At 30.4% G+C, this 23,064-nt stretch overlaps 1 protein-coding gene and 1 long non-coding RNA gene across 2 annotated transcripts; both read right to left on the reverse strand.

The window, feature by feature from the left end:
* Nucleotides 1-17,954: 17,954 nt before the first annotated feature.
* LOC110653495 (UDP-glycosyltransferase 84B1-like) lies at nt 17,955-19,659 on the reverse strand. Its single transcript, XM_021809171.2, has one exon. It carries the CDS (start codon nt 19,565-19,567, stop codon nt 18,116-18,118), a length of 1,452 nt encoding a protein of 483 aa, XP_021664863.2. The 5' UTR covers nt 19,568-19,659; the 3' UTR covers nt 17,955-18,115.
* Nucleotides 19,660-20,698: 1,039 nt separating this feature from the next.
* LOC131173289 (uncharacterized) lies at nt 20,699-22,434 on the reverse strand. Its single transcript, XR_009143542.1, has 3 exons — nt 22,351-22,434; nt 21,557-21,613; nt 20,699-20,983 (listed from the first exon to the last, which is right to left on the reverse strand). It is a non-coding gene; the product is annotated as an uncharacterized LOC131173289 (long non-coding RNA).
* Between the last annotated feature and the right edge of the window lie 630 nt (nt 22,435-23,064).

Genomic DNA, 23,064 nt, shown 5'->3' on the forward strand with positions numbered 1-23,064 from the left:
TAACTTGAGAGTCGAAGGGCTGTCATCGAGAACACCCCAGTGGAACTCTAACTCATTTATTTTCTTTTTTGTAATTCCATACTTGCAAGGAATTTTCATGGATCGCAAAGTGGTGCTGTCTATGGGAATCAACACAAGAAGCTGTGTCTCTTTCTCATATTCTTTATATTCTGAACTCAAAATGGGAGAATGAACCAAGTAAGAGATGGCTTGTGGTTTGCAACGATCCAACCAAAAATTTTTTATCATGCTTAAGAAATTTCTAAATTTACTCAGGTATGATCTAAAAAATTTATTTACAGTCACATGAGTTTTGTTTAAATTTGCCTGAGAGCTTTATATCGTATTAGAAGATCAATTGATTACATTCTTCTTGTATTAAGTATAAATGCTTTATTATTGTATCACTTTTTCTTCTTTGCTATTACATGCCTATATATAACCCATGCGCTTCAGGCGATATTTTCATATTTCATTTTATAAAAATTTGACAGTAAAAAAAAAAATCATAAGAACTAAATTATTTACAGTTTCGATTATTTTTCTTACGTTGTTTGTAATCGATGAGAAATTGGGCATTGTGATATTGCATTTTATGTTGCCATCAGTTTATTATTATAAATTTGCCATCTACCATTAATTTGCTAGTTGCACAAATTCTTTATTGCCATCATGTCTGTCTATAGAAAAATAATAATAATAATAATAATAATAATAATAAGGGAAAATTACAAAAAAAGTACCATGTAGTTTCATTCATTTTTACTTTAAGGTGTGTGGTTCATTTTGTGACAAAGTGGTACCATGAGGTTTCAGTCTATTAGCAAATCAAGACTTTCCATTATTCTCCATTAGTCATATGCTGACGTGGATTAAAATAGTAATATTATATTATTTTAAAATACGTTTTTAATAATTGAAAATTAAAAAAAAATGAAAAAAAAGTAGCATGCTCCTCCTCCTCCTCCTCCCATCATCACTAGCACCTACTCCTCGTCATCATTAATGGCAGAACCTAAAATTTTAAACTAAAGTAGAATTATACTAAAGTTTTAGTTTATTGATATATAACTTTCTTTCTATCAAGAAGCTAAGCATAAACCCAAAAAACTGTATATGTTTGTTTCTTACTACTAGTGGTGAGGGTCCAAAATGATGGCTTGAGTCATCAAGTGAACCACCTTGATTTTTTGGTTTCTTACTTGAACCGTTAATGACACTTGATTCTCTAAGCTTATCATCATTACAAATTTATCACATATGGGACTAAGAGGCTCATTTTCAAAACAAAATTCATCATTACTATATGTGAACATGTTACCCTTTTATCTTGATCTGTGCTCCTTATAAATCACATAGGCTTTAGGATCTAGCTTTTTTCTGCACTAAATAGAACTTTTACTAATTTTTTGGAATAATGAATTAATTAAAAAAAAAAAAGAGAACAACAACCAAGAAAGAACATAAGAATCAACATGATCATTTGAAAGTGAATCAATAACAGTGCATTTAGCTGGTTTGAGAATCTCAACTATTTGAGATTTGGATAGAGACCAGAGGCCCATCCCTCTAAGATCAATAAAGAAGCTAGGCTTAGAAAAGGATACTTCAAGCCTCTTTTCATAGCCTTCAAATCTAATAGCAGGGACAAACAAGGCCATCTTGCCTTAAAGTAATAAATAAGAATTCTAGAGGACAAGAACCGGGGATCGAGCAAAGTAAAAAAGAAATGTAGATTAAAGATAATAGAAATATAAGAAAAAGCTACAAGGTCAACACTTAGAAGATCTCAGGATGGCTTTCGCACACAGTTAAAGTAAGAAGCAAATCAAAACTTCTTGATTCCACTGTGGGGCCAAACATCTTCAATGTTGTAATCAAGAGAAGCTTCATAAAATAAGGATTTACTACTGCTAGACTTTTTCTTACCACCTTTAGATTTCATTAGATCATTTAGTCTTTGGAATGTTGTGTTATAGAGCAACCAAGAGAGTAGAAACCCATAAAATGCTTATGGTGCAACACAATAAGGACAACAAATCATAGGCACACCAACCATTATGCTTTCTAAAGAGCTCCAACCAGAGACACCTGCCAAATGCCTTATGTTGTCCTAAAAGAATAAGTATATGTGTGTGTATACAAAGAGGGAGAGAGAGAGAGTGGTGTTGGATGCCTAGGAGAGGGTATTGGGGGAGATGGGATGATTGGACCTTGGGTTTATAGTGAGAATGTAAGGAAGGGTTAACGTGGGAAATGTAATTAAAAATATTATTATATTACTTTTTTAATCCACATCAGCATACAATTAAAGGAGAATAAAAGAAAATTTTGGTTTGCTAACGGAGTAAAACCTCTGGCACCACTTTGTTACAAAGTGAATCACAAAACTTGAAGTAAAAAATGGGTGAAACCATAAGGTTCTTTTTTATAATTTTCCCTAATAATAATAATAATATGAATGAATAAAGAGAAAGCCATTATGCTTTGCTCAATATTACAAGGCTGTCACCTTTCTTTACCAACATTGCCACTGTTTTGATTAAAGGAAGACATTGCCTTAGAATTTTTTTACAAGATATCATCACATGGTTTGCATGGAATTATTGCATTAATTAACGTCTTGCCATCACATGAGTAGCCCAAAATTTTGTGATTATAATTTTTCCATCATTCGTTCCATACCCCTGCATATCCATTGGTCCTTCTCTTGGCAGATTAAGTTGCATACTTTAATTTCAATATTTAATTCTACTTTGTGGAATTAAGACTATCATTTTATACTCATTTCCTTTTGGAGACTTGATAGTATTTGTTTATTTCTATGTCAATTTTTGAAATTAACTCCTAAAATTAATTGAAAGAAATAGTACAAGTTCAATTACATGTTAAGTTTTAAGTGGAAGCATATTAAATTATGTTGTAGTTTATTTGCTTTATTTTCTCAAATATTGCCTTTGATATTTTTTACTTAACTTTTGCAAAAAATGTTACAATTTCAAGTACATGATTTATCTCATATGACACACATGCACTCATAAATATTAAAAGTCTTCGCTAAGCAAGAAAACTTTTAATTTATTGTTAGTCAAAATCAATATATAGACCTCTTTCAGAAAAATCTCAAAAGGCTATAGAGTCCACCAGAGAACCAATGGTTATAAGGCGATAGTCCACCAAGCTCAACAACTTAAGGGTGCTTAGCCTATCCATGGCTATAGTACGTCAGGCTAAATAAACTGAGGGTACTTAACCCATCCACAATTGTCCTCCAAGGCTAAAAAATAAAAGTGCTTAGTCTACTTAAGGCAATAGTTCGCCAGGCTAAACAAATGAAGGTGTAAGTCCACCTAAGGTGATAGTTTGCCAGGCTAAGCAATTGAAAGGTGAAAATCCATCTAAGACAATAGTTCACCATGATCAAGTTTAAAGCGATAGTCCACACTCCAAAAATTATAAGGCGATGGACAAAACTTTATTGTCTAAACACAATGAACCTAAAGATTCATACTCGAAGGTCGGGAGGGGGGGGGGGGCTGCGGGCATATATATATATATATATTTGACCTTGTCACTCGGGTTTTTAGATAATCTATGAGCCTAAACATATTTAATGATTCGGTTATGAGGTTCGTTTAGTTAGTTCAACCATTGTAAGACCCACTCAATAAAAGGAAATAATCTTGATTAAGATAAGCAATCTTAGTGGGATTACCAAATATAACAATACCTATAATTATGCACTATAAATAAAAATATAATGTTATAATTATGCTAGCTAATAATATCCATATAATTACATAGTTGACTTACCATAACCAACCATTGTCTAAATCCTATATAAAAAGATCAGATCTCACCGACAACACCCTGGTGGACTTTTGACACATTTGTTATCTATTTTGTAGGTCCATACTTGTAAGGAATTTCTGTAGACTGTAATAATATGGTGTCTTCTTTCTCAAGCTGGGAGACTTGTGCTAATTGAATTATGCATCTCTTTTTTATGTCTCTATTGTCTTTCTATCATCAAAATTCCTAATAATGTTGTGGGACAATTGAATAAATTAATTGGGAATTTCTTTTGGTTCAAAAATAAGCGGAACAAAAAAATCCACATGCTAAATTGGTCAACCATTCTTTTACCCAAAAATTATGGGGGCTTGGGCTTTCTTGACATCAATTTGCACAATAAAGCTTTATTATTTGAATGGATATGGAGATATTAGTTTGAGCTTAATTCCTTGCAGCACCTTGTTACTGAAAGCAAGTATGGATCTCAAAGAGCTGATTTGCTTACCTTTCCAACCAATCCCAATCTCTCTAAGGTGCGGCATAATATCCAACTACAGTTGCTATTAATGATCTTAATTCTCAGCTTATTATATCTAACATTGGGGTTAACCTTAGAGATGGTGATTCTTTCTCTTTTTGGCATGATCCGTGGATAACAAATGAACCTTTGAAGAATGTATTCCCAAGCTTGTTCTTCCTTTCTTGTGATAAAGATACTAAAACTAATTCCCTTAGATGCTGGGAAAATGGTAAGGTGGAACTTATATTGGACAAGAAGTCTTACTGGTAGGAAATTTCAAAACTTGAATTCCCTCTTGCAAATGGTTAATAGTAAGTCCATTTGTCCCTTAAAGTCTGATAAATACATTCGAAAACTTGATCTAAGGGTGTGTTTTCTATCCATTCTCTGTATGAAGCTGTGGTCATGAATAACTCTTTACCGTAGTCCAATCATTCCTTTGTTTAGCTCAATTTGGTACCGCCCAAAACTAATCTCTTTGCATCGTTTGCTTTTTGGGGTAGAATTCTTGTCTTTGACTAGCTTTTTGAGATTGGCATTTTCCTCATAGCTGAGAACACTTGCCCTTTATATGGCTGCTTTGAAGAGACCTTAAATCATCTCCTACTGCACTGCTCTTTCTCATGGAAGATTTGGAACCATTTTCTACATTGGTGGGTCATCTATTATTGTGTTCCAAAGAATTTATCCACCTGTTTTTTTTTTTTTTTTTGTAATAGCGTGCAATAGTTTTTAGAAAAATGCAATCTGATTTTTCGTCATGTCTTGTCTTCACAATTGTTTGATCTTTATGGCTGGGCCTAAATGATGTTGTTTTCAAAGGTAAGCAGCCTTGTCATCTCACACTCTGTTGCATTATCTTTCATAGAGTCTCGATTTGGATAAAAAGCATCAATGATCATTTCCCATATTCTAGATTGCATCTATTACAAGAAGCTAATGCCATAAAATTCTGGGTTAATAAGAAACCATATAAACCATCCTTAGAGTGACAACCTCCACCTATTAATTCATTCAAATGAAACACAGATGGTTCCTCTACGGGCAATCCCGGTCTTAGTGGTGATGAAAATGGTGTTGTTAGATGGCTATTTTCTTGTCTTGTGGGATTGATTGATGCTAGTGAAGCTGAAGTCCAAGCCATTCACAAAGCATGGACACTTTCTAAGGACTCGTGCCTATCTACCTTTGCACTTTGGATATCATTATTGAAACTGATTCTAAGTGCATAATTTCATAGATCCAAGGTCATTCCATGATGCACTTACATTATATAGGCATTTAGGAGTAGTAATTATTGCATTTAATTTATGTTTAATTAGTTAATTATTAGTAAATTCTATTATATTTTCGAAAACATGTTGATCTAGCTTAATTTTTTGATTTTTATATATATCAGGTGTTTTGATACAATCCTAGAGCCAAGGACAAGTGCGGAGAAGTTTGGAAAGTTAAAAAGCAAAAAATGGAAGGCTAAAAGAGTTGCACCGGGTGTTCAAACAAGGTACACAGCCCGTGCAACTTAACCTTGTGGAAGAGTAACTACATGGGCCATGTATCCTACCTCGTGTAGTCCTCCCTACCCTGTGTAATGTTCTGTAGCTCCAAAAAGATCAATGCAATGTAGTTCAGAGCATTACACGGCCCTGATCTGTGCAATGCTACATGGGTCGTGTAATGGCTACTAGCAGAAAGTCTCAATTCGCCTTTTTTTTCTTTTTGTTTGACCTAAAAGGACTTCTAAGGCTGCTAGGACTCTGAATTGATGACTTTTACACTAAATATAAATATAATAAGTCAGGAATAAAGGGGAAGGGGGATTGATTTCTTTACACTCAAGCATAGCAATTTCACCTAGGAAGACATCGTTTGGCAAGATTTCCAAAATAGATTTTCAACCAAAGTTCTAAAAGTCTAAACTGTAAATTCTCATTATGACTTTCTTCATTCTATTTCTTTTGATGTTCTTTTATTTTCTTATTTCAAGTTTGATTGTAGAACTCACCATGAATTAGTAGTTTTCTTTGTTTTAGAGTTAGAGATGTAGCACTTTCAATTCAGTTATGAATTTAATTTAATTCTATTTCAATAAATCTGGGATTTTGTTCTTTAATTCAATTTCTTGTATTCCTAATCCATACTATGTGTTGGTACCCACTTAGTATTAATTATAAACATTAATTGAAGGATTGAAAAATAAAGATTAATATTGGAATAACAAGATTTTGAGTTTAGGATTTTTGACTTAGAGATAGGCTAAAGTCTAAGGGATTCTAATTAATTTAATCGCCATGAAAATAAAATTTAAGTTAATTAAGGTATAACTTAAGTGCCTTGAAAGAGGACTTAAGATAATTTAAGTTTAATTTCCTTCAAAGCGATAATCATCCAATTATTGAATAGGTTAGATTAAGTTTGTGATTGATTGAAGTGTGAACTCCTTGTTCTGGAATTTTTTACTCATTGATATTTTAGTTTAATTAATCTACTCTCATTTATCTTCTTGTCATAATTGGTTTAGTTTATAATTCTCCTTTGAATTTGATAGTCTAGATAATTATAATTGTTGTATAGTTTTGTACTTAAACACAATTTTCGTGGAAACAATACTCTACTCATTACTTTATTACTTGTTAAATATTCGTGTACTTGTAGGATTTTGCACAACATTCCACTTAACCACAAAGATTCAACAACCCCATCAATGATATCCTGAACTTATTGTCTTCTTTTCCTTTGGTCAGTCTTACCCACACGAAATAGGAAGGAAACATGCTAGCTGATCATCTTGCAAAATTTGGAACTGGCAAATATAATAAGTTCATTGCTTTTCTTTGATGCAGCAAGAGTTCAAGGACTTAATTTGTTTTGTGTACCGTTTATAGGTAACTTGTCTTCACGTTGCCTTTTGGTTCTCTCCTAGTTTTGTGATTTGTTTTGCAATTTTTTTTTTTTTTTGTCAGATTTTTTTCACTTAACATGTGCATTTAAGACTAGGTGTATGGGGGAGCCTGATGGCTAGGTTTAGCTTATTGCCTCATATTAAGTTTTTCCTGACCTTTTATTTCATTAATAATTTCGTGGCTTATAAAAAAAAAAAGATTAAATACCTTTATCTAAATTATAGAGGTAGGGAAAAATAAGTTAATTTGGTTAGCAAATTGATTTATCTCTATATTAAATGAGTGATTTTTCTATTTTGAAAATATTTTAATTTTAACAAAAACAATTTATCTTTGTCTAATCTTGATAGATGTAGTGCATAAAAATTAAATATGTTATTCTATCTTACATAATAAAAAAAATAAAACTAAAAAAATACAAATATTAAAATTTACTTATTTTTGACTTACTGTTCTTGTTCCGATCACATAATTCATTCATTTTTATATGCTTAGAGTTTTCTTATTAGTTTAACTCAAAATATTTATTTAATTTAAAAAGACTTAAAAAAGAAAATAGTAATTTAAATTTAAAAATGTTTTCACTATGTATATAATATGCATTCTATTATTAAATTGTTAATTTAATTATATAATTTTATTTTTTAAATAATTATTTACAAAAAAGCCAAAACAAAACTAACTCGATTTATAGTGACTTTCATATAGGTATATTCATTTTGAAAAAATTCTCTGAAACAATATTTTTCCACTCGGAAATTTGAGCTTAGGATTGACTTTGGAAGGCTTCCAATATTAAATGTGTTTTCTATATTTTTGAGTAACATAGACACATTTACGGAATTTGAAAACAAAAATTCAAACTCCAATTTGGTGTTTGGTATAATAGGTTAGCCAGGTTGCTAATAGTGATTTATTTGTATAATTAGACAAACTTTAATGAGTAATTAGTAGTGGGACACCAAGATGTAAGAGTATTGAGGACCCTAGTTAGGGAACATTAATTGGATTTAATTAAGTTTTTTTATAAGCAATTGTATTTAGTTAAGTTAATATGTATAATACCCTTCACTTAGGTTGGTCAGAATATGAGTCTAGAAAGATAGAATATTACTCCTAGTGAGGGCAACAATACACAATGATGTTAACAAAGAATATGTTAAGGATGGAGTAAGAGCATAGCATAAATTAAAATTCAAATTTAGGTTACATTCGGCCACTGAATGGCTTTAAGCAGAGAAATTTAAGGGAGGATTAAAATTTTCTCCCTCGAATGCACATTTTCTTAGTGATGGTTTCTCTCTTTTTGATTATTTTCTTTGCTTAGATTGATTAAAACCCTATGCTTTTGTTTCTCTTAGCTATGCTAGTCTATTTTGTTGCTTGTTTTGTTGTGGATTTTTACCAATCGAATTTAGTCTATTAGTTAGGTGCAAGGGGTTGGACCTATTGATGGGTCCTTCAATTGGTGGTTTTCTCTTTTTTCAATTTTCATTTTTGTTTTTAATAAAATCTCAATTTATTAAAAAAAAAAATTCCCCTTTCTGGAACCTTCTCTCCCTCCCTTTTTCTCTCTTTACTTTCTCTCTTCTTTTCTCTTCCTATTTTCTCCCCTTCTTCATTTCTTTTTCTCTAGTACCCTTATACAATGCCTAACTAAATTAAACCTTAGCAACTCTAAGAACAACCAACTAACAGTAGGGGAGAGCAGTTTTCGGTTTAAACCGAAAAACCAAACCGAATCGATTAATTCGGTTCAATCGATTTGGTTTTAAAATTTAATCGGTTCGGTTTTAAAATTTAATCGGTTCGGTTCGGTTTATAATTTTGATAACAGTAGGGGAGATCAATTTTCGGTTTAAACCGAAAAATCAAACCGAATCGATTAATTCGGTTCAATCGATTCGATTTTAAAATTTAATCGGTTCGGTTCGGTTATTTTCATAAAAAATCAAAAAAACAGAACCGAACCAAAATTATTAATATATATAGGAAATAAAAAAATCGAATCAAATTGAATCGAACCGAACCGAAATCAAAGAAAACCGAACCGAACCTTAAGATTTTTGAGTTTTGATTTCTGATTTTTTTTGTTTTTATGTTTTTATTATTTAGATTTAATGTTAAAAATATGAAATTTTATAAATTTCGGTTTGATCGGTTTAAAACCGAACCGAACCGATATTTATCGATTCGATTCGGTTCGGTTTTCTCTTATCAATCGGTTCGGTTCGTTTTTTAAAAATTTTGATATTTTATTTTCGGTTTTGTCGGTTCGGGTCGGTTCGGAACCGAACCGACCGTTTGCACACCCCTAACTAACAGGGGAACAAAAAGGAGGGGGAAAGTGGAAGTTTGAAGGCTTAAGAATATCAAACGAAAATAAATTCTTTCTTTAATTTTCTAATATTTTATTATTGCTATATTTTTAACTAAGAAGAAAGAGGATTTAAGGGTCAAAGTTGCATCAATTTCAAAAAAAAAAAATGGTAATATAAATTACAAGATTCTTAGTTTAGGTTTGATTAAATTAGTTTGAGCCATGAAGAATTAATGAAATTGAATTGAGAAACCCATTCTGTAAATCTCAGGATGAACGACCAAAGCAAGAAACTAGAATCAAGTAAACAGTCACATGAATAGTATATACAGATTGAAAGTTAACTCTTCATGGCAATCGAAGTTTGGCCTGCCTATTAAAATAGAATTTAAAGTAATTTTAATTAAATTGTAAATTAAATACATGTTTTATTCCCCTATTGTAGACTAGGAAATACTATATATGTATTATACTCTTAACTTTAAATTAAATATTGTAGACATTATAAATTAAATACTACATTTTATACCCTTAACTTTAAAAAGTTCATCTCACTTCTCAATTTTCATAATTTAATAAATTTAAGAACGTCAAATATATAAGTTAACCCTTGACTCTTAACAAAAAAATCTTAGTTGACACCCTTAATTAATTCAATTTCTTCTTCAATTTTGATATTGATTAAGAGCGTAAGGTTGATTCACTTAATTTTATTTTTTAAAATTTTAAGTATGAAATAGAATATTTTCAAAGGTCTATATGCCATTAAACCTTTTAGGTAGAAGTCAGGAGTTAAAATTATGTTTTTGGCTTTTTCTATTTTTCCAATATCATAATCTTGAAAAATGCTTTTGGCTTTTTCTATTTTTCCAATGTCATTATCTTGACAAACTTGTCCATAGCTTTGTGAAAATCACAATTTTGCCATCAAATTTGCTTGCGCATTATTTTTGTTTAAAAAAAATGCATGATACATATGTAAGGTAATTATTGGTTAATTGATTTATGTTAGCATCATTTTAACACATTAGCACAACTGCATCGCACAATTCTAATAGGAAAAATACAAAATTCACTTAATTTCACTTTTTACAAGTTAAGGTAGGGGTGTGCAGTTTTCGGTTTAAACCGAAAAATCGAATCGAATCGATTAATTTGGTTCAATCGATTCGGTTTTAAAATTTAATCGGTTCGGTTTGATTTATAATTTTGATAATTTCGAATTAATCGGTTCGGTTCGATTATTTTTATAAAAAAATCAAAAAAACCGAACCAAACCGAAATTATTAATATATATAGGAAATAAAAAAATCGAACCAAATTGAATCGAACCGAACCGAAATCAAAAAAAATCGAACCGAACCTTAAGATTTTTGAGTTTTGATTTCTAATTTTTTTTGTTTTTATATTTTTATTATTTAGATTTAATGTTAAAAATATGAAATTTTATAAATTTCGGTTTGATCGGTTTAAAACCGAACCGATATTTATCGGTTTGATTCGATTCGATTTTCTCTTATCAATCGGTTCGGTTCGATTTTTAAAATTTTTGATTTTCAATTTTCGATTTTATCTGTTCAGTTCGGTTCGAAACCGAACCGACCGTTTGCACACCCCTAAGTTAAGGTGTGAGATAGAATAATTTAAAAGATAGAAATGGTACAAGACTTTTCTTTTTAATAAGTATTTTTCTTTTTTAAAAAAAATAAAAAATAAATTTATATATTTAGACTAAAATTAAAATAACATTAAAAATTATTATATAATTGAAACAATCACTATATCAAAATTATTATATTGAGATAAAAAATTTTAACTCAAAAAATTATTTATTTATCTCTATATATTTTAAAAATAAATAATTATTTGTTCTATTTATTATTTTTCTCAAATATAATTAGAGATAGATATGGAGATAAATATATATTTGAAATTGGTTTAACTTTCAAATATAAATATATTTATTTATATTAATAACTTATAGAGACAAAAAAAATTTAACAAATTATATTATTTACTCCTGAATTTGTTTTTAATTACAAATTAAATTGTCTATATTAAAATTTCTAAATTTACTTTTAAAATTAAATAAATTTATCTCTAGTAATAAATTTTAAAAATAAATTATTTTATCATTATATATTAATTTCTTCGTATCATTAATTATTAATATGATTGCAATTATTTGACTTTAATAATATAATATTTATTTATTATTATAATTTAAGTGAAATTTATTTACATTACTAAAAATAATAAATATTATTTAAAATAAATAATATAATTTAAAAAATAAGCTATAACTAGTGGGCCCAGTATTTGGACTCCACTATTTACTTGAAATGCAAAAAAAAAAAAAAGAGAATTGTCTTTTATAGAAAAATCGTCACCTTTCAAGTCCGTGAAAACGATGTGGGACATTGTTTTCTTCTTTTTTTTGGTTTTATAAATTATTATTTTCTTAATTTATAATCGAGGACTTAAAATTTTTTAATTCATCGTATAAATACTTTAATATGGCAAAGAATTAATAATATAATATATTATATAATTAAATTTATTATCTTTATTATAGTACTTATATATTTTTAAGTATAAATTTAATTTCAAATAATATTTAAAAATAAATATATTAATATATGTATAATTAATAAATTCAAATCATCAAAATATTTGTGATTTAATAGAAAAAGTGTTTTTATCAAAATTTTGAGTTTTTTCCTTAAGAAGTTAATAATTCTTCTTAGATCAATAATTAATAACAATATGTTAAATAAAAGCTTTAATTATACAAATTAAAAGAAAAACATAATTTCTTTATTTTAATTTATACAAATATAATACAATATAAATATATATGTGTATGTATTTACATATTTAATTTTTTTAAAATCACTTTTTTTTTATTTTAAGTATACATAATCTTTAAATTTTTTTAATATGAAAAAGAGAATTTTTTTTATTCACAAATTAAAGGAAAAACATTAAAACTACTTATATAAATAAAGTTAATTTTAATGAATTAGAAACAAATAATATATTATTGAGAGATTAAAAATCTTACCTCAAAAAATTAATCATTAAAAATAAATAATATAATATTTAGAGACTAATAAATTTTACCTTAAAAAATTAATTATTAAAAATAAATAATTACACGTTTAAAGACTAATAGATTTTTATTTAAAAAAATTAATTATTAAAAAAAATAATATAATATTTAGAGATTAATAAATTTTTGTGTAAAAAATAAATTATTAAAAATAAATAATATAATATTTAAAAATTAATAAAAATTTATCATAATATTTATCTTTAAAAAATAATATGATAGTAGTGAATTAAAATTTATAAAAACAAAAATTGTCTTTTTCAATGGTTAGACAAAAAATAAAATTTATTTTATTCTGAGCAAATCTCCAATAAATAATGTCACTAACATGATCAATTTTCAAGGAGTAATCAAACTTGTTTACGGAAGGTAATATTTAAATGATTTTTTTAAAGATTTTGTCCTCTTTATGCCGATTCTTTCAACTTGTGAGAAAGTTATTCGTCGGGATGCATATTAATTTAAGTCAATGTAGGGCCTATAACACTATGTTGTCTGCCTTATATATACTGAGAGAGACGTGCAGTTCATTTTATATTCTTTAATATATATATTCTAGAGAAAGACAAAAAAAGTTTTTCAGCATTGGCCGATGGGCATCAACATCCAACCATAGAGCCAAAAACAAAATCTGGCTTATTGGTTTTGCTTGTATCAATTCGAAGATTTGATTATATATAAATGTATGAGTTCTATTTTGGCTCCACGTCAATAATGTCATTCTTAGCTGAATTTTTATGCTTAGTCTTGTTTCATTTTTGTCTAAGCATTGTTGTTTATATCATGCGACATGGAAAGCAACTAATGGGAAAACCCATTCTTACTCTTAAATTTTGGTGTTTATCTTGGAAAGCATTGGTGTTTATTACTAATTTTGCATCGATAATATAAGGAATTATATTTTTTTTATGTGATATTACACAAATTTTAATATAATAATATATATTTTTTATGTAATTAATATTAATAATTGTTAGTGCAGTATTAGTAATAAAAAGTATGTTTAATGAACCTTAATACATTATATGATTTTTAAGTTTTATCGATGAATTTTTCATTGGTAATTCCTTTAAAATCTGTTGGTAATTTCAATTACAAACAAATTAGGTCGGTTATAGTGAATTTCATTGCTAATTTTTTTTACCAATAGATTTTCAGTATGTTGTTTGTCATGACCCAGCTGTATGGATTGGATCAGCACTAGAACTTGAGTCAGTATAAAACTCCTAAATCCCGTAATAAGCCTTACTACTCTCAAAACCATGATCATACTAAAATTTAAGGCTCAGCATGTAACAAAATAAAATAAAATATTATAAATTATTTGAGTCAACTCAACCCGATAACTATCAGAAATTTATAATTAGGAAAGCGTAGCTCGGCCTTGATATCCAGCATGCACAAACCATTTAATTTTCATTAATATAAAACATGTACACTGATGTCACAATGGAGTTCTAATACTTAAATAAATATATAAATAAACACAATAAAACTACTAACTAAGAAGTACCATGACCTGTGGAGAAAAATATAGACTAAACTCAAAATAAACTTGCTTCTTCTACAAACTGGAAAAAAAAAATATTTGAACATGCATGACCATTCAACTCATAGAGTTTAGATATTGATTATAAATGTAATTTCTATAATTACCTAAAACTAGTACAATCCTACTATGAAATTTACATTCATCACATATAACAGATAGTTCATTCAATATTCGCACAAGAAGATGATTTGGAGATACTCACGCACTCAATATATCATTCTAATGCATAAATATGGGAGCCGATCTTCTATACAGCTCTCTCAATTTAAATCTCGCTAGTGAGCTCAACTCAAGCTGTCTAAGTATGAGTCAGCAAGATCAACTCAAATTCATATATCACCCTAACTTTTCATACCCATAAGAATTGGATTCTAATGAGACTAGCTCAAGCTGCAATTACCGGTTTAACCCATATTCATCATATGTCATGCATATGTATAATAGACACAACTCCAAATTATATTAGTATTTTATCAATGGATTTAAAATATGTTGGTATTTTATTTTTTTTAATTATTTCTAAAATAAATAATAAATTTTATTATTATTTTTCGATTAAATTTTTGATATTTAAAATTATTTGATTATTATAAAAATGTTATTATTTTATGATTACTAATTATGAGAGGGCAAAATAGTATTTGAAAAAAACAATAAATATGAGGAATTGAAATGAGGGAAAATTATATCAATGAAAATGGAAATTTATGGTAAAAATTAAAAGGGAGAAGAAAAAAAAATTAAAAGTGAAGTAAACGGTAGAAAGAGAAGAAAATAAGAGAAAAAAGAAAAAAATGAGAGAAAAGAGAAGAAAATGATGGGAGGAGAAAAGAAAATGAGAGGAAAAAGAAGAAATTATGAGAGAAAGGGAAGAAAATGAGAGAAAATGATGAAAGAAGAGGGAGGAAAATGAGAGAAAAGAGAGAAAATAATGAAAGAAGAGGGAGGAAAATGAGAGAATAGAAAAAAAAAAGAGAGAAACGAAAAAAAAAAAGAGAAAATAAGAAAAAATTTAAGGACATGAGAGAAAATAGAAAGAAAATTGAAATAAGAGAGCAGAAAATTATTGAAAAAATAAAATGATAAAAGGAAATGGCGGTGTTCGAAGATATAAATATATGATTTATCAACATATTGCAAATCTGTTATTAACTTTTTAGAAAAAGAAGTAGACTTTTTACTTTCAAAAATTACAAATAGATTTTGAAATCTAAATTTCAAAACCCATTAGTAATTAAAAAAAAAAGTGAGCTTTTATAAAAATAAAGGTAAATTTATTCATATGAAATTTACAAATGGATTGTAAAATCCGTTGGTAAATTACCAAGATAATCTAAAATTAAAATTTTTTCTTTCCTCAAATTATCAACTAATATGAAATCTATTAATAATTTGTTAATAGATTTCAAATCGGTTGGCAATTTAAACATCCAAATTTTTTTGTCTTAAAAATTACCAATGAATTAATTCATTGGTAAATTTCCAACCGACGTCAAATCAGTTGGTAATTTAAACATTTTTTTTCTCATAAATTATCAATAGATTTTAAAATTTCTTAGCAAATTACTAATGATTCTAAAATCTGTTAATAAATTACAAATGGATTCTAATCTAAAATTTGTTGATAATTTGAGTACTCAATATTTTGATTTGATAAATTATTAACCGATTTGAATTTCTTTTGTAATTCACCATAGATTTGGATATATTGACAGTATAAAATAAAGGAATATAACAATGAGTATAATCAAAATATAAATCTTACTTGAATAATTTATATTTTCATGATATAGCATTAGAACCTGCAATTTAGCAAGAATTATCCTCCAATTAGTGACTATTTTAAAAAACAAATTAACTTTGATATAATTGTACGTTATTGAGTCGGAATTTAAAAAAAATAAATTTAAATACATTTTCAATACATATTTATGGGCGCAAACAAAAATAAAAATTTATAAATAATACGTTTTCTTAGAATTTTTACAATTCAAGAAATAAAACTCAAAATTTGAAAGGGCAGAAATTGGCTTTTTTATAAATTTAATATTTTTCATTATCCAAAAATATAAATTTTTTTTTAAATTGTTATATAGCAACAAAATTTTCAATTATTAATGTTGTTATTATTAATAAATAAATTGTAAATATGCTTTAGTTATAATCTTCTTGGCTTTAATAATACTGCATCCAAGAATAAAAGCATTTTTTTAACATGCAATTCATTGCATTACCAAAGTCTTTTTTTTTTTTTTTTCTGAATTACCAAAGTCTATTCGGTAAATATATCAAGAGTAGATACATAATGGGCAAGGCCCAACAGCCAGACCTTACCGCAACCCAAATGCAAACCCATAGAATCCGAGCCTTGGGAAAACCACCCACCAATAAAGCAAAACCACTAGCCACCCTTCAGCGCACACACAAGAATCAAAACGGCCATTGACACCAAAAAGCATCGCCGGACAACCTAGGTCAGAGTGCAGAGATTGAGAGAAAAGATAAAAGCATCAGAGGCAAAACGGCAATAAGACCATCTGAAACCTTTAAAAGCACCAGGCCAGTCACCGCTGCACCAAGCCACTAGAGCTAGCCAACCGCAGTAGTCACCAAAGGAGACGGTAGGTTGAAAATGTAGAGGTCCAATTTGTTTCATTCTATTATAGCCTTGGATCGACCATTTGCATGTCTCGTTAGCGGACTCCTTTGCGATCACCCTCCCCCTCGACAGCACCACCACTAACTAGTCAGAGCTCCCACTAACACAGGTTGTAAAACCGAGTCGAAAAAATAAATGAAATTAATTCAGTTCAAAATTCAATTAAAACCCTTTAATGCACACTCCTATTTCGCTAAAAAAAAACGGTCAACTCAAAGAAAATTTTTTTATGTCTATATCTCTCTTCTTCCCTCTTCCCTCTTCCCTCTTCCTTTATTCTGTTTCCAACCAATCCCCTCCTCTTCTTTGGCGAGAACCTATAAATTAAGGCTAAAGCACTACATTTAAAAACAATTAAGCAGGCATATAGCGAAAGAAGATGGGTCTTTCTGTCAGTAAACTTTGTCTGCCATGTATATTTCCATCACATATATAAGATAGAACATCAAATGCTAATTGGACAAAACTATGGAAGCAGACAAAGTACTTACGTAAATTAAACTAGGAGATTATATTATTGAAGTGGGGCCAAAATGAAGGTTAGACATACATAATCAGCTACTAAAGAAGATGGAAACATTATCACCAAACAAAAAGAAGATATGAGTACAAACACAAGAAGCCAGGATCACTGCTATTGCATGGGCGGATGAATGGTCATTTAATTCATGCCACAAACTTTCTGGCTTTTGTCCACATATGTTCACATTCATATAGGATCAATCATATGATTGATACCTCAACTTAAAGATATGCAAATTATATATATGTGCCTTGTGTCCGTTCTAGGATTATATTTTTGTATATTGACAAAATTATCTTATATATCTCTCTATGCAAGACTAGAAATTCAAAGCCTTATAATATTAGTGATAATTTCAATACAAAATTTTATTAATAAATTTTCCATAATGTAAGAATTTTTTATAAATAATTTAAGTATATATCTACCTTTAATATATTTTAATACAAAAGTTAAATATAGATGTTAATATTTATAAATAAAATTTATGTATGATAAAATTTATTTATTAAATATATAAATTTTATATATTCATATTTTAAATTTATAATAAAGTGAGTTAAGTAAAAATTTCAGAATATGGCACATTATCATCTTATTCTTGTAACTAGAAATGTAGCATTAATCCAACGTGTTACCATAAACGACAAATCAGATCATGTGGGAAACTTGTCTCTTTTTTCTTTTGGAAGAAACTTGTCTTTTCTTCAAAGAATTATTCTTGCACAATCTTATGATGAAGTCGCATCTGAGCAGCTTCTCCTAGTAATGTCATGAACAAACAACTGAATATTCCGATCCGACGCGCCACCACTGGCCACCGCTTCCCTCGCTGCCCGTTTCAATTCCTTTGCGTTAGCTTTAAGCTCCTCAGATTTTGGTCCGTCCATAATCTCCCCAATACATCTTTCAATTTCATCGTTGCTAATGGTTCCATCTTGATTTGCCCTCAGCCTTAGACCTATTCGGAAAACATCAACAATAAGCTTTGCATTTGTTGGCTGATCTGTCCATTGAGGGTATGCGATCACCGGCACGCCTGCAACTATAGTTTCTAGGATAGAATTCCATCCACAGTGTGTTATAAAGCAAGCAATTGCAGGGTGGGTTAAGACCTTAGTTTGTGGAGACCAGGACACAATAAGCCCCTGATCTTTTGTCTCCTCCAAGAACCCTAACGGTAACTGTCCCTCCCCATCTGGTAGTGGAAAGTCTGGTTGCTTAGCCACCCATAAAAATGGATGGTTAGTGTTCTTTAGGGCTTTTGCTATGCTCTCCATTTGTTTGGCTGACAATACAGTGATACTTCCAAAAGATATATATATAACTGAAGAAGGTGCTTGCTTTTTTAACCATTCAAGGCAAGTATCTTCTGCTTTCCACATCTCAACACCGATATCCTGGTCTTCATTTTCACCGAGTAGTGATGGAGGGACAAGAGGACCAATGGGACGAATTGGGAAGTGCTCAGTCATGGACTCAATAACATCTTTCTCAAGCTCAAAGAAAGAGCTCCCCAGAACCCATGTATACCTGTTCAAGTTCAAGAACATTTCAGCGAACAATTTAGGGAAGCTACCAAACGGATTTGAAGGAAGAACAAAAGAAGGTAAGTCTTCTGTGAGCAATAATGGCAGGCTTGGCAACTCAACACTCATTTCAGGGTTTGTTAAGGTAGGGAACGAGTTTAGGCTATGGTAGAAGCGATAATAAATGGCATAAAGCGAACATGGTTGTATCCAGAGCATGGCACAAGGGATTCCAAGCTCAGTAGCAACATCAATTACCCAAGGAACAAAGGGGTTGTTTATGATACAAGAGAGTTTCTTGTGACCATTGTCGGGGTAATATTCTTTGATAAGGTTGGAGAGGTTAATGGGTCCAAATTTGCCTAAGCATTCCATATAGTAGTCTAAGTTGGACTTGCGGTCGAAGTCCAGGCTGAGGCCATCGGAGAAGAAGAGAAGATGGACTCCAGAGATTGAGATGGAGTTGGTGGTGGTGGAGGTGATGGTGGATGACTTGAGCATGCGGTGGCGAGCAATTTCAGTGGTGGCAAGTGTGACCTGAAGACCTTTACAGATCAAGCGTTTGGCTAGTCTAAGCAAGGGGTTTATGTGTCCTTGAGAAGAGAAAGCAACCATTAGCACATGAATTTCTTCATGGTTTTCCTCCATTGCCATGGCTTTGCACTAGGAGAAAGATGAGAGATTGAGAGACAGAGATATAAGGCTCTAATTAACGTATACAGAGAAAATTGTGACATAATGGGAACAACTCAGCTCCGTAGCAATAACGCAATCACGGTGCCCAAGCGTGGATATATGGCTATATATATATATATATATATAAGAATTTAAAAAAAAAAATTGAGTGATCAATTGAGTCGCCATATATCTACGCCCAATATATATATATATTATTAAATTACCCATCTAACCATTAAAATAATCTTTATTTCATTAAAATATTTAAAATATTATGATATTTAATAAATTTAGACTTATTATTTTGACAACTATTGCAATTATTATATAATAACTAGTATTTAAATTAACAATTGTTGTACTAATTATTTTGATAATTGACATATAACATATAAAAAATTAGCATATCAATTAGTTCATTGGCTTGTGAAATTGACGTTAATATTATTTGTTGCAAATGCAAATGTGAAAAGTAATTTTTAAAATGAGGATTATGAAAACTTAATAGCGAAATAAAATAAAAAATCAGTTATTAAATAATTATTTAGTTAAATATATCAAGCAACGTTTTTAAAAAAAAAAACTTGTGAAAGACAATTAAAGATTTAATATTATAATGAAAATTTATTATTTTATAAAATTTCTTTCCTACTTAATTGTTGTTACATATTTACATATATTATTATATTTTTTAATAAATAATTTATTATTATATATAATATTTTCTCTCTTCTAAATAAAATAAAATAATTTTTTTTAACCCCACTTACTCAATTTACTAATTCCACCTCTTACGGTCAGTGCCACTTATTTATTTTTTTCTTATTCTTTTTCCCTTACAATCAAGATAGAAGAATTGAAGTGGATCTCCTAATAACGAAGCAAACCAAATTGATCAAGACACAACATAAATTATGCAACTCATATTTTTCTCATCTCCTCTCATCTTTAGTGTCACAACCCAACCTATGGGCCGGACCGGCACTAGAACCTGGGCCAGCCTAAAGCCCTCGAGGCCCGTAGTAAGCCTAACTATTCCTTAACCCATGAGTAGGCCCATAATTTAGGCCCAATATGCATATGAAATAATTAAATTAAGCTGTTATAACTTTATTTCGGGCCAACTTAGCCCAGTAATTATCAGAAACTAAAATTAGGGGAGCCCAACTCAACCCTGTTACACCATTTATAAACTATTTAAAACTCATAAAAAATTTTCATTTGTTAATACAAAAACTTAAGTTCATGCAATCCCTGACAGGATTAATGCTACTACTAGTACATGCGGAGTTCTAAATTACAAATTTAGATAATAATAATATAGTTAAGTAATCTTTTCATAACCTGTGAGGAAAGGGACAGGTTATTCTGAAAAATGTCTCCTCTTGTGGCCTGGAAAAATATTGAACAGGAGTGAGCGTTCGACTCAGAGAGTAAAATATCAATTTTAACCATAATCTCTATAACTATCTAAAGCTAATGCACCCTGAAGAGTGAAATGAAGCATCGGCAACATTTTCACATCATAACAGCAAAAAGGTAATTTGGAGCACTCACGCACCCAGTAATATCAATCATAATATATATGGTAGCTGATCCCCTATACAGCTCTCTTAATTCCAACTGTGCCAGCGAAGAACTCAGCTCGGACTTCCACTTAATAACCAAATCGAGGTCCCAGCGAAGAACTCAAGCCGTGTCTACCCCGAAGGACCGGGTCCCAGCGAAGATCTCAAGCCGTGTCTATCCGTCCTATTCACAGTCCACACCACATCACACGGAAGCCAACGCACGCACACTGCTCCAAATTACCACAACAACACACATAGCACTTTCACAGTTATGAATGCAACATAAAACGTGCCTAGAGTTTAACTACATAGATACATACATATAAGTGATGCATGGGCATGTCTGAACATATAACAATATCGAAATTACAATTAAAATTAATATTTTACTCACAGTACACCGATGACTATTGTGGATGCTGGATGCAGAAAAATAGCTGACCTTGATCACCTAATAATTAAATTATAAATTTATTAGTACTAAGTTAAGATAAAACTCTAAAGAGGCAATAGACAGCCTAATTCATGCCGGAAATCCGGCAGAGTTTCCCCTATACCTGGGACCTATCCAACCTGCAAAAAGGCTCAAATAACACTTCTAAATTCTCAATTTCCACAATCACATCTCATCAATATCACATGGCCCCTCCTGGGCCCTCCAAATAAGAAAATACTCAAAATCTTAAAAATTACATTTTAGTCCCTATAATTGACATTTTTCAAAAATCCATTCAAACAAGCTCTAAAAATTCTAAAATTTTGCCCCGCGGTCCTTAATAATATTATAAGGCTATTGCAAAATGAATTGAAATTTTCTAATCACCCATGAATATTTTATTCAAGAATTTTACTCGATTCCATAAGTTTCCAATATCTAACATATTCTTAATTCAACCCAATTAAATATTCACATATTTAAACCTCCATCCTCAAGCTTCAACCAATTATATACAATTTAATCATCTAAATTTCAAATAATCTTATATGCCCATATGCTAAAAATCTAACTAAAATCCATCTATATTTTTCAAAAATATTCTACAATCACTCAAAAATTCAACAAACACCATAGAATATCTCCAAATAATTTTACTTTCATCATATATTTTTCTTAGAATTTTTCTCCAATTTTTCCTGTTTAAGTGTATTTATGCTCCACAGACAGAGAAATAATAGAAATTGTCTTACCCGAAGTTTATCTGTGTCTCAAAAATTCCAAAAATTTATGAGGAAGCCTCTGGAAGTTGAATTATCTCAATAGCCCACCAGAGCCACCGCTGGAACCACCGCGCACGATGGCCGGCCGCCGGTCGCCAGTGACATTTACTGGAACTGATCATACCACCATGTTCCTCTCCTCTTCCTCAGTCCATAGGTGGTCTCGGATCGTCGATCCAACGGTTGGATCGTCGTAGATCTGACGAAAAAGCTTGAAAAACCCGAAATTTCTCTCATCCATATCTCACTCAACCGACCTCCATTTGCTACAAAATTGGTATCAAAAGAAAGCTCTCGGAACAAGCTTTCCAACGCCACCTGAATCGCCTCGATCGGACATCGGATGAAGCCGGAATCGCGCCGGAAAGCCGCTGCCCACTGTGCGCGCTTTTTCTCTCTCTTCTCCCTCTCTTGTCGCCATTTCTGGTGGCTCTGGCCGTCGCCGGAGGGTCGATGGCCGAGTGGGGAGCTGCTTGGGAGGTCGCCGACCGTTCGCCGGCCGGTCACCGAAGAAAGAAAGAAGAAGAGAGGGGAGAAGAGGAGAGAAGGGAAAGGGGGGAGGGGTCCTCCTCCCATATTTTTTTTTGAATCCCTTTTTTTTTTTTTTTTTTTTTTTTTTTAAAATGTTGGCAGTGACAGTGGAAACCCACTGTCACACGCCAACAGTCAAATCATTTTTTTTTT

Source organism: Hevea brasiliensis, chromosome 14, assembly GCF_030052815.1.
Source record: "Hevea brasiliensis isolate MT/VB/25A 57/8 chromosome 14, ASM3005281v1, whole genome shotgun sequence".
Classification (NCBI taxonomy): domain Eukaryota; kingdom Viridiplantae; phylum Streptophyta; class Magnoliopsida; order Malpighiales; family Euphorbiaceae; genus Hevea; species Hevea brasiliensis.